At 44.7% G+C, this 22,183-nt stretch overlaps 1 protein-coding gene across 1 annotated transcript in view; it reads left to right on the top strand.

Moving 5' to 3' along the window:
- Nucleotides 1-15,952: 15,952 nt before the first annotated feature.
- Plpp3 (phospholipid phosphatase 3) overlaps nucleotides 15,953-22,183 on the top strand; it is a 77,423-nt gene continuing 71,192 nt past the window's right edge. The window contains exon 1 of the mRNA XM_048453240.3: nucleotides 15,953-16,540. Coding sequence (XP_048309197.1) covers nucleotides 16,402-16,540 — 139 coding nt within the window. The 5' untranslated portion in view covers nucleotides 15,953-16,401. The remainder of the gene's footprint in view (nucleotides 16,541-22,183) is intronic.

Raw genomic sequence — 22,183 nt, 5'->3', positions numbered from 1 at the left:
GTAGTTTTTCCCCATCGGGTCCAGACAGAGTTTCTTCCCCTGCTGTTGTTCCATGTGTTTCTTGTTTCTCTGCTCTTGCTGGCCTCTTCTGTCTCTGGTGTCATCGGTTACATCTGATGACAGAAAGAGGGTCTTCTTGCAGCCGTCACACATTTGTTTTGAGCTGCTGCTGCTTCTTCTTCTTCTTCTTCTTCTTCTTCTTCTTCTTCTTCTTCTTCTTCTTCTTCTTCTTCTTCTTCTTCTTCTTCTTCTTCTTGTTCTTCTTGTTCTTCTTGTTCTTGTTCTTGTTCTTCTTCTTCTTCTTGTTCTTCTTGTTCTTGTTCTTCTTCTTGTTCTTCTTGTTCTTGTTCTTGTTCTTGTTCTTCTTCTTCTTCTCCTTCTCCTTCTCCTTCTCCTCCTTCTCCTCTTTCTCTTTCTCCTCCTCCTCCTCCTCCTCCTTCCTCTTCTGCTGCTGATGCTTTTTGGGAGCAGGTTGTGACAAGGTTTCTCTGTGTAGCCCTGGCTTTTCTAGAACTCACTCTGTAAACAGGCTGGCCTCTAATTCAGAGATCCGCCTGCCTCTGCCTCCCGAGTGCTGGGATTAAATGTGTGCGCCACCACTGCCTGGCTTGCTTTCAGCTCCTTCACATGGCAGGAGTGAAGCACATTTGACAGTGAGCCAGTGTACTACTTGCAACAGTTCCTGTCAGATCACCCATTGAGTCACAAACAGACTCACGTGGCTTCTCATCTCCCTGCTCCAGGTGAGGACGACCCTTTGCCTGTCTCCCCTTTTGTTTTAAACACCCTTCTGTTATATTCTGCATAGTCATATTTAAAGTTGACTTTTTGTTTTGCCTCAGCACTGAGACCCCTAATGAATATCAATGAATCTTTCACAGAACAGACCTTTGTTCATAAGCCTTAATATAGAACACATGTTCAATTATACAAATGAGTGGATCTATCACTGAAACACAATTTTAAAGACCTCATGTAATGACTATAATCCCAGTTACTAGGGTGGCTTAGGTAGCAGGATGACAAGTTCAAGATCAGCACTGGCAATTTAGTAAAACCTAATCTCAAAATTAAAAATTAAAAGAGAACATGGAATGTGCCTTAGTGATAAAATTCTGGCCAAGCATGTACAAGGCTCTAGGTCCACTCTTCATTACCATATATAATAAATACCTCATGTTTAAAAAGTGTAGAATAGCCACATACTTGAATACATTAATGTCAGTATTCACTAGTCATTTTTATACATTATGAATTATTTGTTGAGATGAATCATTTTTCACTTTATCTGTTTTAAAGTACTCAGGTTAGGGTTAGGTTGTGGGGAGATATGAGATATCTGTTATTGACAATGAACTGACTTGAACTCTTAGAACTTGTAAAGATGTGTGTGATACAATCCCTGTCTTCAGAAAAATACAACCTCAAAGTTCACACATAACCACATCCAGCAGACAAAACATTAGAAATATCTCGTCAGAAGTGTGGATGCCACGTTATGAAGGGCTAGGGAAGGAAAACAGTGGCAACATAATATAAATTTTTGTTTACCTTGAATATTTCTTGTGTAATAAGAGGATGAAGAATTGTTTGTTGTTTAAACAGAATCAGGGGTATGTAGCACACTTTCTGTTTTCATGGTTTGGTGAATTAAGAGAAGACAGGAATCTGTCTAAACCTAGCAAAAAGCCAAGGAAATGATGCCATCTGGGAAATCCAGTTTCCATTGCGATAAGCCATTCGAAGGATTTTTCAAGACTGTGGGAGGATTTTGGCTACCGACTTGCATGATCCTCCATGTTAAAGCTGAAGAAGCAGAGGCAGAGGTGGGCAATATGTGGTGAGTGCCCAGCCTCACCTTATCTGTGGAGCCGACACAGAGCCAATAGCCTCCATGGTCTACACAGCTTTAACCAATGACCGGCAACACACAGAACTCAGTCCCGGGCTAAACATGATTCTATGAGATGCCTATGGTGGCACCTTATACATAGCAGATGGTCTCTAACGATTCGCTGAATGGGTTTAAAAAAAAAAAAAACCACAGTAGTAAAATTAGCTGTTTGATGTTATCAAGAGTAATTATGTGATATCTGTAATATAGATCCAGTTATCTACTTGGCACCTTGTCACTCAGCTGTCTAAGAGATTATTCCAGATTCAGCATGTCCAAACAGTTCCAGCCTTCCCCTCCCCAGACCAGCACCACTTCAAAGGAATCCTTCCCCTTCTTGTTGATGGCAACACCTTCAACATTCTGATTACGTGGGATAAAATTCTGGGAATTACCTTTGATGTGTCCTGTTGGTTTTACTTTCAAAATACATCCAGAAAATAAACACACACACACACACACACACACACACACACACACACACACACACACCAACTTGCTCTTCCTCCTTAACTCTATTCACAGCCATCTTCCTCTTCATCAGTGCAACACTCTCCAGAGCGCCTATTTGGGCCTGTGCTTATATTCCCAAAACAAAAACAAAAACAAAGAGTAATTCTCTTGATGTAAGTCAGAACAACGCTCTTTTGGCCCACCTAAAGTAGACCTGCATCTCACATGGAGGAAGGGCTAAGCATTGTTCAAAATGCTCAAGAAGTGGAAACAATCTAAAAATCTCCATGTGAGTGTATGAACAAAAGCATGTATTTGTTTGGATGAATGATACATCGCGATGAGAAAAAGGAATGTGCTGTCTGTCATATGCGACAACTTGGATGGACTGTGAAAGCATTGTCCAATGGAAAGAGGAAATGGTGATAGGCCAGTTATAGGAAGTTGGGAACAGGCAAATCCACACAGAAAGTATGCTAGTGACTACCAAAGACTGGAGGGGAAGACAGGGAGTGACAGCTAGTTAGCCCAAGTATTGGTTAGAGATGACAAAAATATTCTAAAATTGACCATGGTATGGTAGACGTCTCTGTGAGCATACTAAAGCCAATCAATTATACATAATAAACAGGTATATTTGTGACATGTGCATTCCTTCCTTCTTTCTTTCTTTCTTTCTTTCTTTCTTTCTTTCTTTCTTTCCTTCCTCCCTCCCTCCCTCCCTCCCTCCCTCCCTCCCTCCTTTCTTTCTTTCTTTCTTTCTTTCTTTCTTTTGAGACAAGGTTTCTTTGTGTAGCTTTGGATCCTGTCCTGGAATTTTGCAGACCAGACTGGCCTCAAACTCATAGAGATCTGCCTGTCTCTTCCTCCTGAGAGCTGGGATTAAAGGTATGCATTTCTATAAGTCTTTTTTTTTTTAAGGAAGAGTTGGATAATGGAAAAAGAATAAACAGAGAAAGAAGGAACATAAAGAGAATTTTGAAAAGCCTCAAGTTGGGAAGGAACATTTTTTTAAAATTTCTTTTTATTTCATGTGCATTAATGTTTTGCCTGCATGTATGTCTATGTGAGGTGTTAGATCCCCTGGGACTGGAGTTATAGATAGTTGTGAGCTGACATGTGGGTGCTGGGAATTGAACCCAGGTCTCCTGGAAGAGCAGTCTGTGCTGTTAACCACTGAACCATCTCTCCAACTCCATGGGAAAGAGCTTAATATAAAGAGGAAATTTCATCATGTTTCATAGAGGAAGACTGGGAAGGAATGAAGAAAGTAAATAACGAAATTTCCATCTCAAGGTCATTCTACTTGGCGAGCAGTGGGTTAGCTAGTCCTGATGCCAGAAAGACAGCTAAGAGCATAGTACAGTGGAGGAGGAGGAGAGGGTGGTGGAGTTTAGGAGATGGGCTTTACAAATGCCGGTGGCTTGGGTGGATGAAGGCTTTGAAGGATGTGGGTAGGTAAACACTCTGAACACTGATGCAGCTGGCCATGGTATCGTTCTGAGGTTGCTGAATTTTAGATGGTATGAAAGCAAGTAGACACAGAGACACTCAGCCTGAGTCCTGGTTCAGCCTGGGTGGTCATACGATACTGAACATGTTCTTTAATCCTGACTCCTTCAGTTGCTGCGTTTGGGGTCTGTGTCCATGTAGGGCTAAACTTTATGAACTTGAGAACATGACTTAACCTCTCTTCATAATCTCCAAGTAGAGATAAATCGGGACAGATTTCACGGGGTTATTTACACACTACACCATTAGATGGCACACTCAAAGTCCAGAGGGTCCACCCAGTAAACAGATACCGTGACAGAGAGATGAAATGGTACTCGTGAGAACAACCATGCATTCGGTGTTTAAAAATGTTACTGAAGTTTATTTCCTTGTTTTTCTAAGTAAATATTGTCTTGATCCAGCTTCTTTTACTCAAGTGAGGTTAGCCCCAGCACTTTCGATTAAATGGCTCAATAATTAGAGATGGGAGATAAGGCCCAGGAAACATTGCCTGCGCAGGAGAAAGGGGAGAAAAGAACATAGAGAGGAAAGGAGGGGAGATGGGAGGAGGACAGAGTATAGGGGAGAGGAGAGAGAGGAGGAAGGAAAAGAGAGAGATCAAGAACATAGAACAGCAGCTATGGAACTCTGTGTAGGCACTAGGGCAAAGACTGTAAAGCCCGGGGGGAAACGGACTAGTCTGGACACACAGGATGCTGTGAGATGAGCCCTCCAGCCCATGGCTGTACTTTTTAATCTAATGAACAGTGACAACGCAGGTTTCCTTAAGTGAAGACACCCATTTGACAGTATCAAAGGTATCACGGCCTTCCTCTGTAGTCTGTGCATGGGGTCCTTCATATTTTCACTTGTATGTTTGTTTACCTTTAACTTATATCACATCTGCTGAGTACTAGGTATTATTAGAAAGAGATAAGTGAGGAGAAAAAAAAATCTATCCTAACAGAGTTTGAAGACAGACTTAAAAAAAAAGCAATAAAAATGCAGGGTTGGCTACCTGGGGGGATGTGGGCCTGGTGAATAGATACACGGTCAAGGAATGGACACTCAGGGAAGAGACCCCTTGTATTAGTCAGGGTTCTCTAGAGTCACAGAACTTCTAGAATGAATCTCTCTCTCTCTCTCTCTCCCTCTCCCTCCCTATCTATCTATCTATCTATCTATCTATCTATCTATCTATCTATCTATCTCGCACACAAACACACACACACACACACACAAATTTTTGGAAATGATGTACAGGTTACAGTCCTACAATGACGAGCTGCGAATAGAAAGTCCAAGAATCCAGTAACTTCTCAGTCCCACGAGGCTGAGTGTCTCGGCTGGTCTTCTGTATACGCTGGAATCCCAAAGAAGTAGACTCCAATGTCAGTGTAGGAATGGATGTGTTGGCAAGGCAAGGGCAAGCCGGTGAAGAATAAACACACCCATTTCCTTCTCCCATCATCCTTCCAGCAGAAGATGTGGCCCAGATTCAAGGTGTGCCTTTCATCCACACGGTCTGGATTAAAGGTGTGTGTCAGCCAGCCTCAAGATCCGGATTCAAGGTATTGTTGTCTTCTTGCCTCAAGGTCTGGATCACAAGTGTGCCCTCCATTTCTGGATAATAGTTTATTCCAGATAGAGTCAAGTTGACAGCCAAGAATATCATCACACCCCTCACTGTGTCCCCGTAATCTTGCATCCCGCTCTCTGTCATCCAAGACTGAGGAAATAAAAAAAGTGGACCGGGGAAGATAATTATGTTTAGTCACTCAAGAGAAATGTGTGGCCTTACCTTTCTGGAGGCAAAACATCCTAGATTCCTTCTAGGGTCTTTTAGGAAGACACAGCTGCTTATCTCTTACAGCTTCCGGCAGTGGATCTACGTTACTGACCACACTGCTCCTGTCTCTGCCTCTTTTATTGTGAATTTTTTGTGTGCTCATGTCTTCGCTTCATTGTTGCCCCTCCCACGCCATGCCTGGGGATCAAACCCAGGGTTTTGTACGTCCTAGGTAAGTGTTCCACTACTGAGCTACATCCCTAGCTCCTCCTCTGTCCCTTGCAAAAACATAATCATTGGCTTTAGGGCTCCCTTGGTCATGTAGGATAAATTTAGCGCAAGATTCTTAATCCAATTATATCTGAAACGGTCATGCCTCCTGTCTTGTCTTTTCCAAATAAGGGAATTTCACAGGCTTTGGCTATTAAGAACATTGAGCTTATCTTTCTTAGAGGCTACCTTTCCGTTTGTTATAGCCAATTGAAGAATACGAAGTTTGGACCAGAGAGATGGCTCAGCAGTTAAGAGCATCCGCTGCTCTTGAGGAGGGAGTAGTTTCGGTTCCCAGTACCCATGTAGCAGCTCACTTTTGTGCACAACCTAATTTCAGGGGATTTAACAATCTCTTTGCTGTGGAATAACCCTTCTGTATACTGTGTGAATATATGCCACTACGGTTGGTTTAATAAACAAGCTGATTGGCCAACAGCGGAACAGGATAAAGTTAGGTAGGGAAAGCCAAACTGAGAATGATGGGATGAGCAAGGGCAGAGCCAGAGAAGAGATGCCAGCCAGCCACCAAGGAAGCAGGGCATGTAGAAAATGAGGTAACAGCCATTAGCCACGTGGCAAAACATAGCTAAGAAATATGGGTTAGTGTAAATGTAAGAGTTAAGTAGTAATAAGCCTGAGCTTTCTGCTGAGCTTTTAAAATACGGAGTTCTCCTTTTGTTTTTTATTAGAAACTTTCTCACACTCATATTTTTTTCTTCCAGGTTAAAAGATTTCCTTTTAGAAATGTGTGTGTGTGTGTGTGTGTGTGTGTGTGTGTGTGTGTGTGTGAGAGAGAGAGAGAGAGAGAGAGAGAGAGAGAGAGAGAGAGAGAATTCAGGGTCTATATAGAACTAAAGTTACCTAAGGTAGAGATGCTCATGTAACCATAGCAATCATTAGTTGTGGGATAATCTTTTTGCACACTGTGAAGATGAGTCTCTGTCAAGGCATCTGATTCATTTAATATATAGCTGAATGGTCAATAGCTAGGCAGGAGAGGACAGGCAAGATGCCTGGGCAGAGATAAGAACTCTGGGAAGAATCTGACAGGAGGGGAATTCACCAGTGAGATATGGGGGTTGGGGCAGGGGAGGTGGTCAGACATGTAATACGGAGGAGAGGTAATGAGCCTTGTGACAGAATGTAGATTAATATAAATGGGTTAGTTTAAGTTTTAAGAGCTAGTTGGGAACAATCTTAAGCTAATACCAAGCTTTTATACTTAATAAGAAGTCTCTGTGCCATTATTTGGGAACTGGTGGACCAAAGAAAGTCTGACTATATTTATTAATATGATCCAAGGCCATGATTAGTTTAACATTTATTAGGTAATTGCAATGACAAACTAGGTTAATTTTCAGAATAATTATTTTCTGTTGACCGTACATCAAATTGGCAAATGTAATCAATGCTAACACTCTGGAAAATTGGGAGATTTTTTCCCCTTAGCCCTTTTCCCATACAAATCATATATAGCTCTGTTGCACAACGAGATTAAATGAGTAGTCGTTGGGACAATGACTAGAAGAAATTTGATTCAGTATAAGTGTCGTGATATTTTGTTTGCTTTCTAACATAAATAAGCAAAGCTTGCCTGACGATCAGAGTGCAGAGCTAAGCCACTAGGTACCAGGCAGTGGTGGCACACACCTTTAATTCCATGACTCAGGAGACCACTATTAGTTCAAGGCTACCCTGGGTTACGTGAAATTGATCCAGTCTCAAAGAGAAACAGAGCCAGGCAGTGTTGGCCCACACCCAGTACATGGGTATCAGATGCCTTTAATCCCAGCACTAAGGAAGACAAGAAGAGATATGGGTGGGTGGAGAGAGAAATATAAAGCAGGGAGAGACAAGAACTCAAGGGTAGTCTGAGGACAGTATCATCCTTTTGTTCTGAGAATGTGATAGAGGTAAAAGTCTCTCTAGTGATTGGCTGCCCTGCTTCTCTGATCTCTCAGATTTCACCCTGAGAAATGTGACTCTGGATTTTTATTAAGAACAATTAGAGGGGATGGAGAGATGGCTCAGAGGTTAAGAGCACTGATTGTTCTTCCAGAAGTCCTGAGTTCAATTCCCAGCAACCACATGGTGGCTCACAACCATCTGTAATGAAATCTGGTGCCCTCTTCTGGCCTGTAGACATACATGCAGACAGAACACTGAACAAAACAAATAAATAAATAGATAAAACTTAAAAAAAAAGAACAGTTAGAATTCATGCTACACATAGGACCATCAGGAAAGGGCCAGAGTGCACACATGTCATAGTTGCAAAAGGTATGCAATCATTTGAGAGTACCAAAACAGAAATACTGATCTCCAATCCACGTATCACTCAAAACTCAATCCTAGAGGGATCATGGATAGCAACAAAATGGATAAAATATCATTAGCGGGATAAAATGGAGGGGTTTTAGTCATTACACTTGCAGTAGGAAGAGATTTCTTATATAGGAACAAAAACATTAATGATAAAAGAGTTGGATAAAATGGGATTAATTGAAATGAAGAGTTTATGTTTAGAAAATATACTGAAGCTTGCCAAGTTATGAACTATCAGCCAAACCGAGCCTGCCGCATTCCATCCAGCAGCTTGGGAAGCAAGAACAGTTTTTCTATTTTTATATAGATGAAAGAACTCAGAAGATAAAACTTTGTAATATGTGAGATATATATGAAATTCAAATTTTAGTATCCAAAAATAAATTTGACTGAAACATAGCCAAGTTCACTCATCAGCTTTACTCACTGGTAGATTCTGTAGTTGCTGTGGTAGTACAATGGCAGGGTTGGTTAGTTGCCATGGAGACCACACACCCTGCAAAGCCTAACGTAGCTACAATATACTGCGGACTTCTAAAATGTAAAATCAAGAAAGTATAAAGACAAGTTACAGATATGGAAAATATATTCTTTATAGAGAAGACAGATAATCCCGTAAAGACATTTAAGGGGGGAACAAGCACCCTGAATATGTACCCCACTTAGTAATAGACACTGCAGGTGGAGTTTTCCTATCCTGGGAGCAGCTCCCAAATAACCGACATGGAGACTTAATACTCTCTAGAAATGATTGGCCAGTTGCTCAGGCTTGTCACTAGCTAACTCCTACATTTAAATAAACCCATATTTCTTATCCATGCTTTGCCACGTTCCTTGGTACCTTTTCTCAGTATGGCATGCCCATCTTGCTTCTCCCTGCTTCTGCTGGCAATGCTTCTGACTCTTCCCTTCTTCCTCCCAGTATTCTCTCTGTGTCACGTTGTCTTGTCCAGTCTCTTCCTGTCCAGCTATTGGCCAATCAGCTTTTTACTAACAATGAGAGTAATACATATTTACAGTGTACAAAAATTGGTTAATAGCCATATACAAATGTCCAGTGAACACATTACACAGTGCCCATTAAAGAAATGCCGTTTAGGGCTGGAGAGATGGCTCAGAGGTTAAGAGCACTGACTGCTCTTTCTGAGGTCCTGAGTTCAATTTCCAGCAACCACATGGTGGCTCACAACCATCTGTAATGAGATCTGGTGCCCTCTTCTGGTGTGTAGGCATATATGCAGACAGAACACTGTATACATAATAAATAAAATTTTTAAAAATATTTATTTATTTATTATGTATACAATATTCTGTCTGTGTGTCTGCCTGCAGGCCAGAAGAGGGCATCAGATCTCATTTCAGATGGTTGTGAGCCACCATGTGGTTGCTGGGAATTGAACTTAGGACCTTTGGAAGAGCAGGCAATGCTCTTAACTGCTGAGCCATCTCTCCAGCGCCGATAATAAAAATCTTTAAAAAAATAAAAGAAGAAGTTCTTTAAAAATGAAATAAAAAGAAATGCCTATTAAAACCGCAGTGAAATACCCATGTATAACCACCAGAATGGCTAAACCTCAAAGACTTGACAATATCAAGTGTTGAAGGCATGGCCAGTTAGAATGTAGCCTGGTGCCGCTATCCTGAAACACTCTTGAACAGTATTTACTATATGGAAACAAAACCACCCTGTGAGGTATGCCTAACCAAATTAGAATATCCCACTGCAAGACCTGAGCAAGGAGAAGGCTCCCTAGCTTTATCCACAGCAGATCACAAACAGAAACAGCACATTTTAGAACAACTAAGTTATAACGTATCAGGAGGTGGGGTGACACACGGTAAGTGAAAAAGAATGACGTATAGCTACACAGAAGAACTTGGAAGGCCCCTTCAGACATCATACTGACCAAGGAAACATAAGGATGCTGGGGACTTAACCCAAGGCCCCATGCATGCTGGATACTGGTTGTAAGAAGTTCAACAATGATTTGGATGTAGTTCATGGTCAAACACACATTTGTATAAAAGTTAATAGTGTAAGATTTACAAGTGAGCCTGACGGTTCACAACTATTACTTTTGCAGTATAGTGCATGTGTATTAGTCTACAGCCAAAACCTGAAAAGCGGGAAAAGATGAGCAAGGATGCTTGTGAGGCAGAGACTGGTGCTTTTGCTGCTGGGCACTTAAGCTGCCACAAATTGCTTCAGCTGTGTTTACAGCCATGCCTTGTATGCGCTGTAGGCCTTTCTCTGGGGCCCCTGGGGTGAATCATAAATCTCTTCTAGTCATGGCTGCTGCTTGGAACCTTGTCCTGTAACATGGGAAGCACACACTTGGACTGGTGTCTGAGATTATAGTCTTTCTGAAGAAAGCAACTAATGCTTTTGAAGGAAGCCACCCCAAGCTCTAATTTGGTCATCCCCCCAGTCGTAGTGGGAATCCCAGCACGGCATGTGTGCTCAGAAAAACCAGGTGAGTGATTCAATGTCAAATAAATACATGTATGCATGTAGCGAGTAATTATACACACAGAAATGAAGTGAATGAGTATATAGGACATGTATATTTGTGAATTCATTGAACATATAGACGTGCACACGCGCACACACACACACCGTCCATCACTTCCTCTCAGACAAACACAATTAACCAGTCACTTCAGAAACACTTATCTTTTTCCTCATGTTAGACAGAGGGCAAAGTTTACTCACTGCTGATTAACGATTAAAATCTTGATGTCTCCTCTCTTCCTGGGTTCAAGTCTGGAACTCAGCTCTTATCAGCCGGTCACCTTCAACCAGTTTCTTCACCTTCCTGTGCTTAGGAACCTCATTTTTAACATGAAAAAGACTTACTCCCATGGTTGTTTAGAATTTAAGATGGGCTCATGTTTATAATAACTTAGAAGCTTAAAGGCTTCTGGAGGGGAGGAGTTAGCTTGTTGGTTTGCTTGTTTAGTCTGTTTGTTTCTAGAAGTGTTAGGTGCATACATAGTAGACACCCACTAAAGAGCTGCCAAATAAATGACCAGTATCCTGATCTTCAAAATCTACCTACTCTGCCTATTGCTTTATGCATCACGCAAGAGTTACAGCCATTCCTGGGCCTCCAATTACTCCCTCCGCTAGTCGGAGCATTTTTCTGAAGTGCCACAAGGTGGCAGCATGAGTCTCCTTTTGAATGAGTTGAGGGCTGGATTTCCTTGTCTACAGCAGGCCCTGCAGCCCCTTCTCAAGCCCGCCCATCCCCGGGGCTTTTAGGTTTGCCCCCATCGGTATTAACTGCACTCTTTGCAGCTCTACGCTTGAGCTAAAGACAAGAGTTCTGCTTATAGAGAGGTAAAAATGCTGGTATGACTCCACGGTTGCCTCCCAGCAGCCCTGTTTAGCGTTCCTGAAGCTCTCTTTCTCTAACAACGCAATCTCTTGTCTCAGAGACACGATGTCAAACGACATTGTCATCTTCCCATCCTGTAAGAAACAACAAACCAATTAAAGCCTGGTCTCCTAAGAAAAAACAAGGCCAGTTCTGCAAGGGAGCAAACAAGACCTTCTGGGGGAACCGTGCAAGGCCTTTTGGGGAGCCACTGGGAGGACGTGGACGCCTTTGAGTATCTTCCAGAACAAGGCCTTGTGGGATGAAGACGGTCTTGATTTAGAAATGAACAAATCTGCCTTCTAGCAGGGCTTTGGGGATTTCCTTCCCTCCAACCTAAGCCAAGCTCTCCTCTCGGTTTGGGCCTTTCGGAAGCGAGCATAACAATAGGTCTCCCCCTGCGTGCTGGGGGAAGGGGAGAATTGTTCTGTAAATTACACAGCAGGACAGACTTCGCACTGCCGGAGCCGCTTTAAGAATCCCCTTCACCTTCTCGGTAGGAAACCTGCTCCACCCAGTTGAAGGAGCTTGCCTAGACGTCCTCCTCGGTGAAATGGGACTAATGAAAACTGAAGTTGCCTGTGTTGTAGGAACAGTACTCATTAATGCATTCTTTCCTTTCATCTTTGCAGTTCTGGGGACCAAATTCAAGGCTTCCTAACATTCACCTGTCCATTGTGTCCCAGGTGATTTCAGGTGATCTTTCATTTTTCAAACCTTTTTGAGTCATCCACAGAAGAAAATGCCAGCCTCATTGAACAGTTTTGAGGAGAGTGAAGATCAGGCTGATTCCTCAGTTTGCCTCAGGCCAAACCGCAGAGAGCGGAGCTTCTGACCTAAATCCCCGCTCCATCCTGCTTTGACTAAGGAGGAAAAGTGTGGAGTTACTCAAACGATTCCATCCAATGTTCACCGTAGCAAGCCAGCCAGCTCTGTTAAGTATGGACCAGAGGTGGAGTGTACCAGCTTTGAAGAACCTGGATAGATGGGCACTTTCGACCTAACTGGATGTGTTCTGAATTTTCACAACATGGGGCTCTGACTGTTTGCGTACACAAGCTTATATAGAGGGACTCTGACACTTTTTCCCTCAAATGAATACCTGTTTTTCCAAAATAAATAAATAAATAAAAATGATTAATGAGCTATCCAGGGTTAAAAATGGTTAAGTAGATACTAGGGGTTAAAAGAGAAAGATAGAAAGAAAGTTATGAGGTAAGGGGAGGTCCTAGGAATGAGGGCTATTAAACCCCTTGGGAGGGAGGTTATTTAAGAATGACGCTGTTGTTGCCACGCGTAGTAAGAAACTCTTAAAAAGCCATTCAGCCCCGCTGATGTGATAGCTTTTACACAGCCACGCTAGAGAGCTGGCTGTCATTTTAATGCGTGAGTTTGAGTAAGCAATGTTTACCAGGAATTTTAATTACTTAATGACTTTGAAATGACACCACTGTAAGCTATCATCAAGTTGGTTTCGCTGCATTTTATTTGGTGGTGAGATGGTTCAACTGTCAGATTTAAAGCTGTGGAGAGGGAGGGCCAGTGGGGGAAGGATGAACTAGAATGAGAAGAAGGTAAAGTCAAGAGGCCTTCAGATTTATATATCTGGCCAGGCATACTTGTATCGAATTACCTAAAGAATTAGATTGACACTATATTTTATGACTTGTTCAAGTCAATTTTAATGAGTGTTTCAAATATTCTGTTCCCCTGAGAGCCATCCAAATATAATCTTGTTTGCATAGAACTGCACGCATCAATTAGCATCGCGATCTTTTCGTTAGGAAAAGTAATGGCCCGCAAAGCCCTAAAAAATGGAAGTAGAGAGTCTTTATTTAAACACCCATGTATCATCCTTTTAATCTGCTTTTGGGATAACAGATTTTTTTTTTATCTTTCTTAATAAGTCATTAAACTTAAGCCAGAGAACCTTACCATGAAATAGGTTCCTTGAACCGAAGCTGGTGTGGCCTGAAGTTATCAATCTGGGTAATTTGTAGAAACAGCAAGGCTGCTTTAGCAAGTATTCCACTGGACAATGAGAGAAGTTTGGCTTTGAAAAGGCATTTGTTTTCAATGAGACCATCTTCCAGATGGAGGAGCAGGTGGGGGGTGTATAAAGGAGGATGACCCGACCTCATTGAGCTCTTAGGAGCGGTGGGTGTCAACACTGCTTCTTCAGCTCCCCAAGACAGGCCTGGGGGGGGGGGGCGGGCCTTGGAGAAGCAAACTGCGCCCCCTCGCGAAAAGTGAAATAAGATAAACTGTGAAATGGGGGCCCAGATCCTTTGGGGGGCCCAAGCATGGGGGAAAAGGGTAGAGAAAGCTGCAGAAGGTTTGCAAAAGCGGCCTTTCCTTTCAGATTGGAATTCCCAGGTGTGGTGACTTTGGGTTTCAAGGAGGGCTATGGCTGTGAGGAGTGTTGGGTGGGGAGCGAAAAGACACTGCTGCCCCGAATTCCTTTTAGAATGCTATACATTATGACATCAGCGTCTTGCTGCTATTTTAGCAAGTCAGAGACTATGCTGCGTCTTCTGAAAGGGGAGTTAAGGGAACTTTTCTTAGCTGCCAGGGGCTTTTGCCTGCTCTCATTTGAATGGGGATATTGCCTCTGACTGGCAGCTGACATGCCCACTCCCAAGGTTCCTTGGTGCAGCTTGCTCTCGCCCGCCAGTCTCACTGTTAACCAGTTCCAATCTGAGGTTCATTCAGCATGCCTCAAACCTTGGCCACTAAAGAGAGTCAGTGAGGATAATACTATATATAAATGACTAGTTTCTGGTAACACACACCAAATTATACTGAGGTGAGTATTACAAGAGTGACCTAAACAAAATATGGATGGTGAAATTAATTCGGCGCAAGAATCAAGCCAGGGCACAGACAGGAGGTGAAAGGTCAGGGTGCACAGCAGAGGGACAGTTTGTTAGTTAGGGGAGAAGGTCTACAGTGCAGGCAGAGGTGTAGGACAGCAGGGCGGTGTGTTGAAAGGAATATTCAAGGTGGTTGGAGATGGTATATATACAGGTTTACAGAATGGCCCAGTAAGGGGGTCAACCAATGATTCGTACTATGCATCCAAAAGCTAGAACCCAGAGCTGGAGAGATGGCTCAGTGGTTAAGAGTAATGAGTGTTCTTGTTGAGGACCCCAGTTGGGTTCCCAGCACCTACAGCCCCAGTTCTAGGGGATCCGACACCTCTGATGCCCTCTGTGGGTGCTGTGTGCACATGGTACACACACATGCGTGCAGGGAAAACACTAATGCATACAGAATAAATAAATCTTTTTAAAAAACTAGAGCCTTTAATCCCAGCTCTTGGGAGGACAGTGCAGTGAGTTCAAAGGACTGGTTCCAGGGAGACCCTGCTTTAAAAAAAAAAAAAAAAGCTAGAACCATTTCCATGTGCGTGTTATGAAGACCTCTGGAAGAAATGTACATTTGCACACGGTGTGTGCTACGGAAGACGTAAGGGAAGGCGAAACGACGCATAATCAACACTATGAGAGCATCCAAGGGAAAACATTAGATTCCTTGAAAGTCAAGGCCAAGACCACCCTTGCTGCTCTGGCGTTCCCCAGGATGGGACAAGTACACTGAAGGCTAGCTGGACTAGCAAAGGGGTGCACCGATGGACCTGGATTTGCTATTTCCACATTCAGGGATAAAAGTATCGGCCCAATTTATGGAGTTCTTCTGATGGATGCACAAGTGCTACTCTAGAAGCGTATGTGGATTAGTCAATTATATCCCCACCGCGGCTGCTTGGGGAGAAACACTTAGTGTCCGCAGTTTACTCATGGGGAAACTGAGGCACAGAGACAAAGCGGGGGTTCTAGACCAGGGGGTCTGACTCCGGAGTCTTTTACACCATATGATCTTATGAACCTAGCACAACTATCCAGTGCTGAGTGTTAAAACCAAAACAACAAACCCAGCTTTCCTTGAAAATTGTATTTTTAGGATAATCCCATTCAAGGCTGAAACTTGTAAATAAATAAAAATGCATTTTGGTATTACAGACCTCCCACTGCGCCCCCTACCTAATCCAAGGCCAGAAAGAAAATATTTCTTTTTATTTATATATATATTTTCCTTTTGTGACACTTTGGAGTTTCTGAACGCTAGGGGCTCCCGGATTCTCTGGTTTGAGAGCAACTTTTTCTTTTGGCTTTTTTTTTTTTTTTTTTGGAAAGGGGGTGGGGGAAATGTGGCCTTAATTATCCTACGTTTTAGGCAGCTTAAGGAAGGGGCTGTGCTTTCAGAATCCTGTCGAAGCCAAGTAAGGAGGTCCTTCTCCTCCCCCCTCGCTTTTTAAAGGAGCTCGTGAAATATAAGCTCAGAAAACAAACCGAGCGATCACAGCGGCAGCCCGGGCGGCGGCAGCAGCAGCAGGAGGAGGAGCAGGAGGAGGAGGCAGAGTTGGGCAGACGCTGCCGAGAGCTGCAGGACGCGGCCGAGTTGCAGGACTCCGCGCGGCTCCATTCATTAAGTAGCTGCGGAGGACTGTGGCGGGACGCCGACGCTGCCCACTCGCAAACTTCAGCACGCAGACGCACGCCAGCCGTGCTCGTCCCGGGCAGCGCAGCGCTGCAAAAGTTCCTGCTCGGGCTTTGGCTCTCTTCCCCTTGGACTAGCGAACAGTTTGGGCTTGAGAGGAAAGCAGAGGCGCCCAGAGGGGAAACCTATCCGCGCCTGCAGTTGGAACTACTCGGCCGCCGCGTCCCGAGCCCGCAGTTCCGCTCCTGAGCAGCGGCGGCCCGCAGCGTCCCGAAAGGCTCTCCGCTGCCAGCGCCATGCAAAACTACAAGTACGACAAGGCGATCGTCCCTGAGAGTAAGAACGGCGGCAGCCCCGCGCTCAACAACAACCCGAGGAAGGGCGGCAGCAAGCGGGTGTTGCTCATCTGCCTCGACCTCTTCTGCCTCTTCATGGGTGAGCGCAGTCCCACTGGTCACCCCCCCTCCTGGCCCCGGGCCCCGCCGCGCTGTCAGCCCCGGAGGCCCCGCAGCCATCCTCCGGGCGCCGTGCTAGCCGCGAGCTCCCCGCCCTCCCGGACCCCCAATCCCAGACCTGCGAATACAAGTTGGGGCGTGCTTGTGCATTCGCGGCAGCTGGAAACTGCTCCTTAGGGGTAATCTCTAGTTGGGAGCCGGACACAATCCCTCGGAAGATGTGAGCTCGAGCTCCACGATCTGGAGGCAGCCTGTGGCTCTCCTCCCTGCATCCGAGTCTGTGCGAGACCTATTTAGGTCTCTGGGCGAGCCGGGCTCCTATGGTAGTGGCACCGCTGGTCCCGGCTGCATGTAAACATCCACCCCTTCCGTCGCTCTGCCTTGCAGGGCCAGTCGCACAAGCTGGTCGTGGCCCTCGCTGCTCGCTAGGCTGAAAGCCCCCGGGGAGGGAGGGGGACGGACGGACTGGGCTCTTCCCAGCCAAGTCTTGGGCACCGAGGAGCGCATCACTTGTTGAGCGCCTACTGTATGCCAGGTGGTAGGTAGCTTCGCGGGCATCAGTTTTAAACCAGCTCACTCCCTGATTTGTGCAAGCAGGGGCTAGGAGTCGCGTTCACCCAGAAGGCCACTGAGGGAAAGCTAGCCGTGGTCTTGCTAGGGGATTAAAGTTGAACTGCACTCCCTCAAAGTTGAGGCGCTAGCGCACGTCTGTTTCTGCTGAACAGATGTAAGCTCCAGCTGGAAGGGTGGTGGGATTCAAAGAAGTGGGGTGGGGGGGAAATTTATTGAACCAGGCTCGGGGAGAGAGAAACTATTGACGCGAATCCACCGTAGTTCCAAAGTTGAAGTAAAAATAGGACTTTTTTTTCTTTTAAGCGAATTTTGATGTAAACCAAAGTGTGCAAAACTAGTCACCAAAGCCTTGCCCCTCTGCCTCCAGATGGATGTGCCACCTCAATGCCCCCTTGGCCTCAGTTTCCTCCTCAGTTGAATGAGTAGGTTCAAGTAGATGGTCTGTGAGGCCCCTTCCTGCATTAAGAACTCGGATGCCGTCCAGGAGCTGTTCTGCCAACACTGCTAACTGCAGAAACATCTGTGTTCCCCGTCCAGTTCCCCACAAATAGAACTCCTGCACGGAGGCTCCAGTCCCCTTGGAAGGGGTTATTCCTCAGATTGTGCCACCCTGGGTTTGCTGCCTTGTCTAGGACTCTTAGGCTTGCCCAATCACCCTCCGAGAATTTTGTGAGCCGGTGGCTTTCTTAGAATTTAAAATTAAGTATGGCCCTCTTCAGACTGAGGGGGTTGAAAGTAAGATTGCAGTCCGTGAAAGGGAAGGGAGCTGGTAGTTCCTGTGGATCCCATTCCCGGCTCAGTGATGCTAAGTAGAGCTGCTGTCACCGGGGACCGGGCCTACCTTCCTGGTGGCAGCAAGCTTATTAGTATGCAGAGGGAGAGAGATGAGTTGTTGAGTTTTTTAAGGATCCTCCCAGGTTCTGAGGGTGTGTGTGTGTGTGTGTGTGTGTGTGTGCGCGCGGGCGTGTGTGTGTGTGTGTGTGTGTGTGCGTGCGCGCGCTCATGGGGGAGCAGGGATAATATGGCCAAAGTAGTGAAAAGGTTGAAGCTGTCTGTGTACAACAAACTTGTCTGAGTTCTCCCGGGGTTTGAGTGTATCCTTGGTGGGTGGGATTAGCGCTTTCTCTGTTGCAGGAGGAGGAAAGCCCCCTGCCTCCTGCTTTAGCATTAGGAAAGCTAGATTCCCCCTCCCCCATGTGTTCCTTGCTTAGCTTCTGCACTCTTCTGGTTGGGGTGGGGGATGCTCTCAGAGATGTTGCATTCTTAGAAAAAGCAGTGTTGGGCAATGTGCAGAGAGCAATCCCTGTCAGCTATAGTGTAAGCAGGGGCAATGTGTGTTTTCGGGGTGGAATGAAAAGGTGTGGTGTATGTGCATGGCTCTCCAGAGAGAAAATTCTAAACCAGTTGTCCAACTTAAGCAGACGCACCAACTGTATGACAGCATCACTGGTTAAACAGCCCCTAACACCTTTCATTGGAAAAACTATCTGAAAGATTACCACGTATCTTGAGGTGGTTATGCAACATAACTCTGGCTTCCAAAAGAAGACTTAATAATACAACATGTGATTTTAATATTCTACACACTGCAATCCTAAAAAAAAAAAGTTTCTACTTGGTTCGGTTTTTGCCTAAGACTGTCAGTATGATTTAATTTTTCTACAGTTTATTGATCATATGGTCTGCATTACAGGGTACTAATATATTAGGAAGAAAGACAGCTTTCTGTTTATTCTCCCATAGGAGTATAGAGCAAACTTCATCTCCTAGTATCTGGAAAAACTAAAAGCTGATGTGCTCTGTGCCTGTTGTGCAAGTGGAAATATGCGAGGCGTTTAACTTGCTTCAGATACCTTTTCAGAATGTTAAATTCTGGGTGAAAACCAAAAGGTCCGCTCTTGTTTGAAGGTCAAAAGAACGTGGTGGTGGAGAACCCCTGCCGGGAGCTTGCACCCACCCTTCCACAGTTACCCTTGTCCATTGATTGCTTTTAAATACAATTGCAAATCTTTGCACGGTAGATTTTCTGAAGTCCTTTTTGTTTTTTGTTTCAATTAAGCACCCCCTTATCACCTTTTCTTTTTTTTCCTCCTTCACATTAGTTCTGGTGTGTGGAGTTCCATGAGAACCACAGAGAAGATTTCCTATTGTCCAAGTTCTGTTAGTCTCTTTTAAAAACATAAATTATTTAATAGGCTTTTCACTTTCCCGCCTAGAAAGCTATCTCCGTGGTATAGACCAGAAAAAGTTCCTATCACGGTAGGAAGAGCAGATTATCAAAGATTAGATCGTCCCCGATTCTCAGTTGGCGGAAATGGAGTTCTTTATCCCATTTGGAGATTGCTGAAACTCAGACCCCATGACAAATCTTCTAGCTCAGTTGCGGAACAGCCTACCTCTTATCCTCTTCACGTTCCCCAGGTATCCTTTTGGACCAAAGCAGGAGGATAAATGATGTCTAACTCTTCTGTCAGCAATACAGAACGGGGTGGTCAACAACCACACCATTCAATCTGGCTATTCTAAAATGTTGACAGTTTTGATTTGCAATAGCTAGGATAAGATCCTTAAAGCTGGCTCTGGACCTGGTATACATAGTGTCATTGTTACTGGTTCACAGTCTTCATGATTACCGTCTCACTATTTGATGATGAGAGGGCCAGTGGGGTGTAGAGAACAGAATAGAACCCTGCCACACAGAAGCCAAGGTTTCTTAGGTGGTGGCTGGCTGATCCCAAATCTAGTTGCATGTTGGTGGACACACTGGACACACTGATTTTTCATGAACTTTACATTCCCCGCCCCCCCCCCCCCCCACACACAGAATGACTCGTTAAGTGGGATTGTGTCTAAATTCCCAGACCACTATTGAATACTCTGGGATCCAAATCTCACAGAAAGGAAAAACACATTTCTGCTTTTTTTTTTTTGGGGGGGTTTTGTTTTTTGAGACAGGGTTTCTCTGTGTCACTTTGTTACCTGCCCTGGAACTAGCTCTTGTAGACCAGGCTGGCCTCGAACTCACAGAGATCCTCCTGCATCTGCCTCCCGAGTGCTGGGATTAAAGGCATGTGCCGCCACTACCTGGCTTCACATTTCTGCATTTTCTAGGGACTGTTGCAAAAAGAAAAGAAGGAGCCCAGAGGTCTGAGTTCCAATCTTGAATTAACTTGTCACTGTGCGATTTGGGCAAATTCACTTGAACTTTCTGGGCATGGATTTCTTTATATGGCAGCAAAAGAGAGAGCCTAGGTCATCTTAAACGCTAACTCTACACAGTTTTGTGAATATGCTGACAAATAGGCTGGAAGACCCTCAGACCTGACCAAAGAAATAATGAAGATTAGTCTAACTTGGTGCTGACTGGAAAGTTCCCCACCTCTTGGCTGGTTGGATCCTTTGACCTGCTTTCTGGAATTCATAGTAATTAAAGGCACACAAGTAAACAAGCCCAGCCCAGGCCTCTCATGTTCTTGTGGCTCCGTTATTGTGTTTACTGTGTTTGAAATAAGTCACTGGAGCAGTCTTGGTTTTGATAACTTAATGTACCATGGAGCCACAGAACATAGGAACAAATTTTCACGAATCTGCTGTTGAGCCACCCAGCCAACTATCCTGCATGCATTGTAACAAACATGAAGGTAGCCTGAGCTTCGTCGGTAGACACTGCTGGCTTTTCCAGGACAGTGGAAAAACCTATGTCCTTATTGTCCAAAATTGCCACCCCACTTATACTACCCATTTTCTTTTCCTTAAAGGTTTCTTAAAGAGACACCTTGGAGGTAGCTGCCTGGGTGGGAGCGCTTCAAAATTGGAGTTGGTGGCCCTTCTATTTATAGCCCTTGGCATGCCTGTCAATTTGAGACTTGTTCCTTCCTCTGCAGTTGTCTTGGTTGGCAAAGCCCAGTTGGTCACAGCGTGATGCCGATGACACCGTAGTCAAGGGCATCGTTTCTGTGTAGGTAGTAATATTTTGGGAGAAGCCCCACCTCTCGGGTCAGTTCGGCTCTGCACAGTATCAAGAGGAATCTTTAATGTGGGTAGTGTCTATTACGTCCATGTTTAATGAACTCACCTGATGAGAGAACCATCTGGTGTGAGATTCAAATTCTACGTTTCCCCAGGGGCTTTGGGCAGGCCCTGGGATCCTGTATTTTCATAAAATCCTTGGCTGATTTTTATCAGGCCAGTTTTAGAATCACTGTGTTGTGTAACACTCGATATCTTAAGGGCAATTGAATTATGCAGTGGGCTTTTTTGTCCCTGCACTGAATGTTCCAGCACTTTCTGCGTTGTTAGGCTGTGTTTTGGGTTTGTTGTTGACCATGCCTCTGTCTCTTCCGAGTGTGAAGAGGTGTGTGAGGGAAAGGTGAAGCGGGCCTATGTGAGATTACTGTGTAGAGGCTTAAATAGATCCAAGTTAATTTGACAGTGTCTTGGGAAAACAGTGCAGGTTGCAGAGTCACGGGGATTGGGACTGCCAGCGGGCATAAAGCTCACACCCTTAGCTGAGATTTGGACAGAGGTCACTTGACCTCTCCAGGCTTCTGCTTCCTCGTGTGTAAAGTCAGCAAGGAGGGGGACAGGCCTGTGTCCTGAAGCTGAGGTGAGAGAATGTGCAAAGTTAGAGAGTGTGTTCTTAACATCAGGAGCCCTGCTGCCATGGTCTGTGTGAGTAATGACAGCGTTTTCAGCTCCTCCACTTTCCTTATCCCTCCAGGGTTCTGTGGCAAAACTCCCCCCCCCCCTTTTCTTGTTTTCGCCAAGTTTCCTGAAACTTATTAAAGAGAAAAGGTCTGAGGAAGAGAAGTTGGCAGAATGGACATGAATGGTTTCCATTAGCTGAAGAAACAGTGGCAGGTCTCTGACCTGTCTGGAAAGGTCAAAGGGCAGGCGCCTTGGTCACCTTCGGTGGCTGATGTTCTCTTCCTTTGTGAAAGAGATAGTCCTATCATCTGAGGAAAAAAAAAACCCACAACTCTCTTAGGAAGGGTGGAGAGGATGTGAACAAATGACCCACTTGGGGTGTTTTACTTCTTTTTGTCCTGTG

The sequence above is a fragment of the Myodes glareolus genome, chromosome 3 (genome assembly GCF_982192425.1).
Source record: "Myodes glareolus chromosome 3, mMyoGla1.1, whole genome shotgun sequence".
NCBI classification, from domain to species: domain Eukaryota; kingdom Metazoa; phylum Chordata; class Mammalia; order Rodentia; family Cricetidae; genus Myodes; species Myodes glareolus.
The sequence above is the reverse complement of the archived record's forward strand: the minus strand, read 5'-3'. Positions and strand labels throughout refer to the sequence as shown.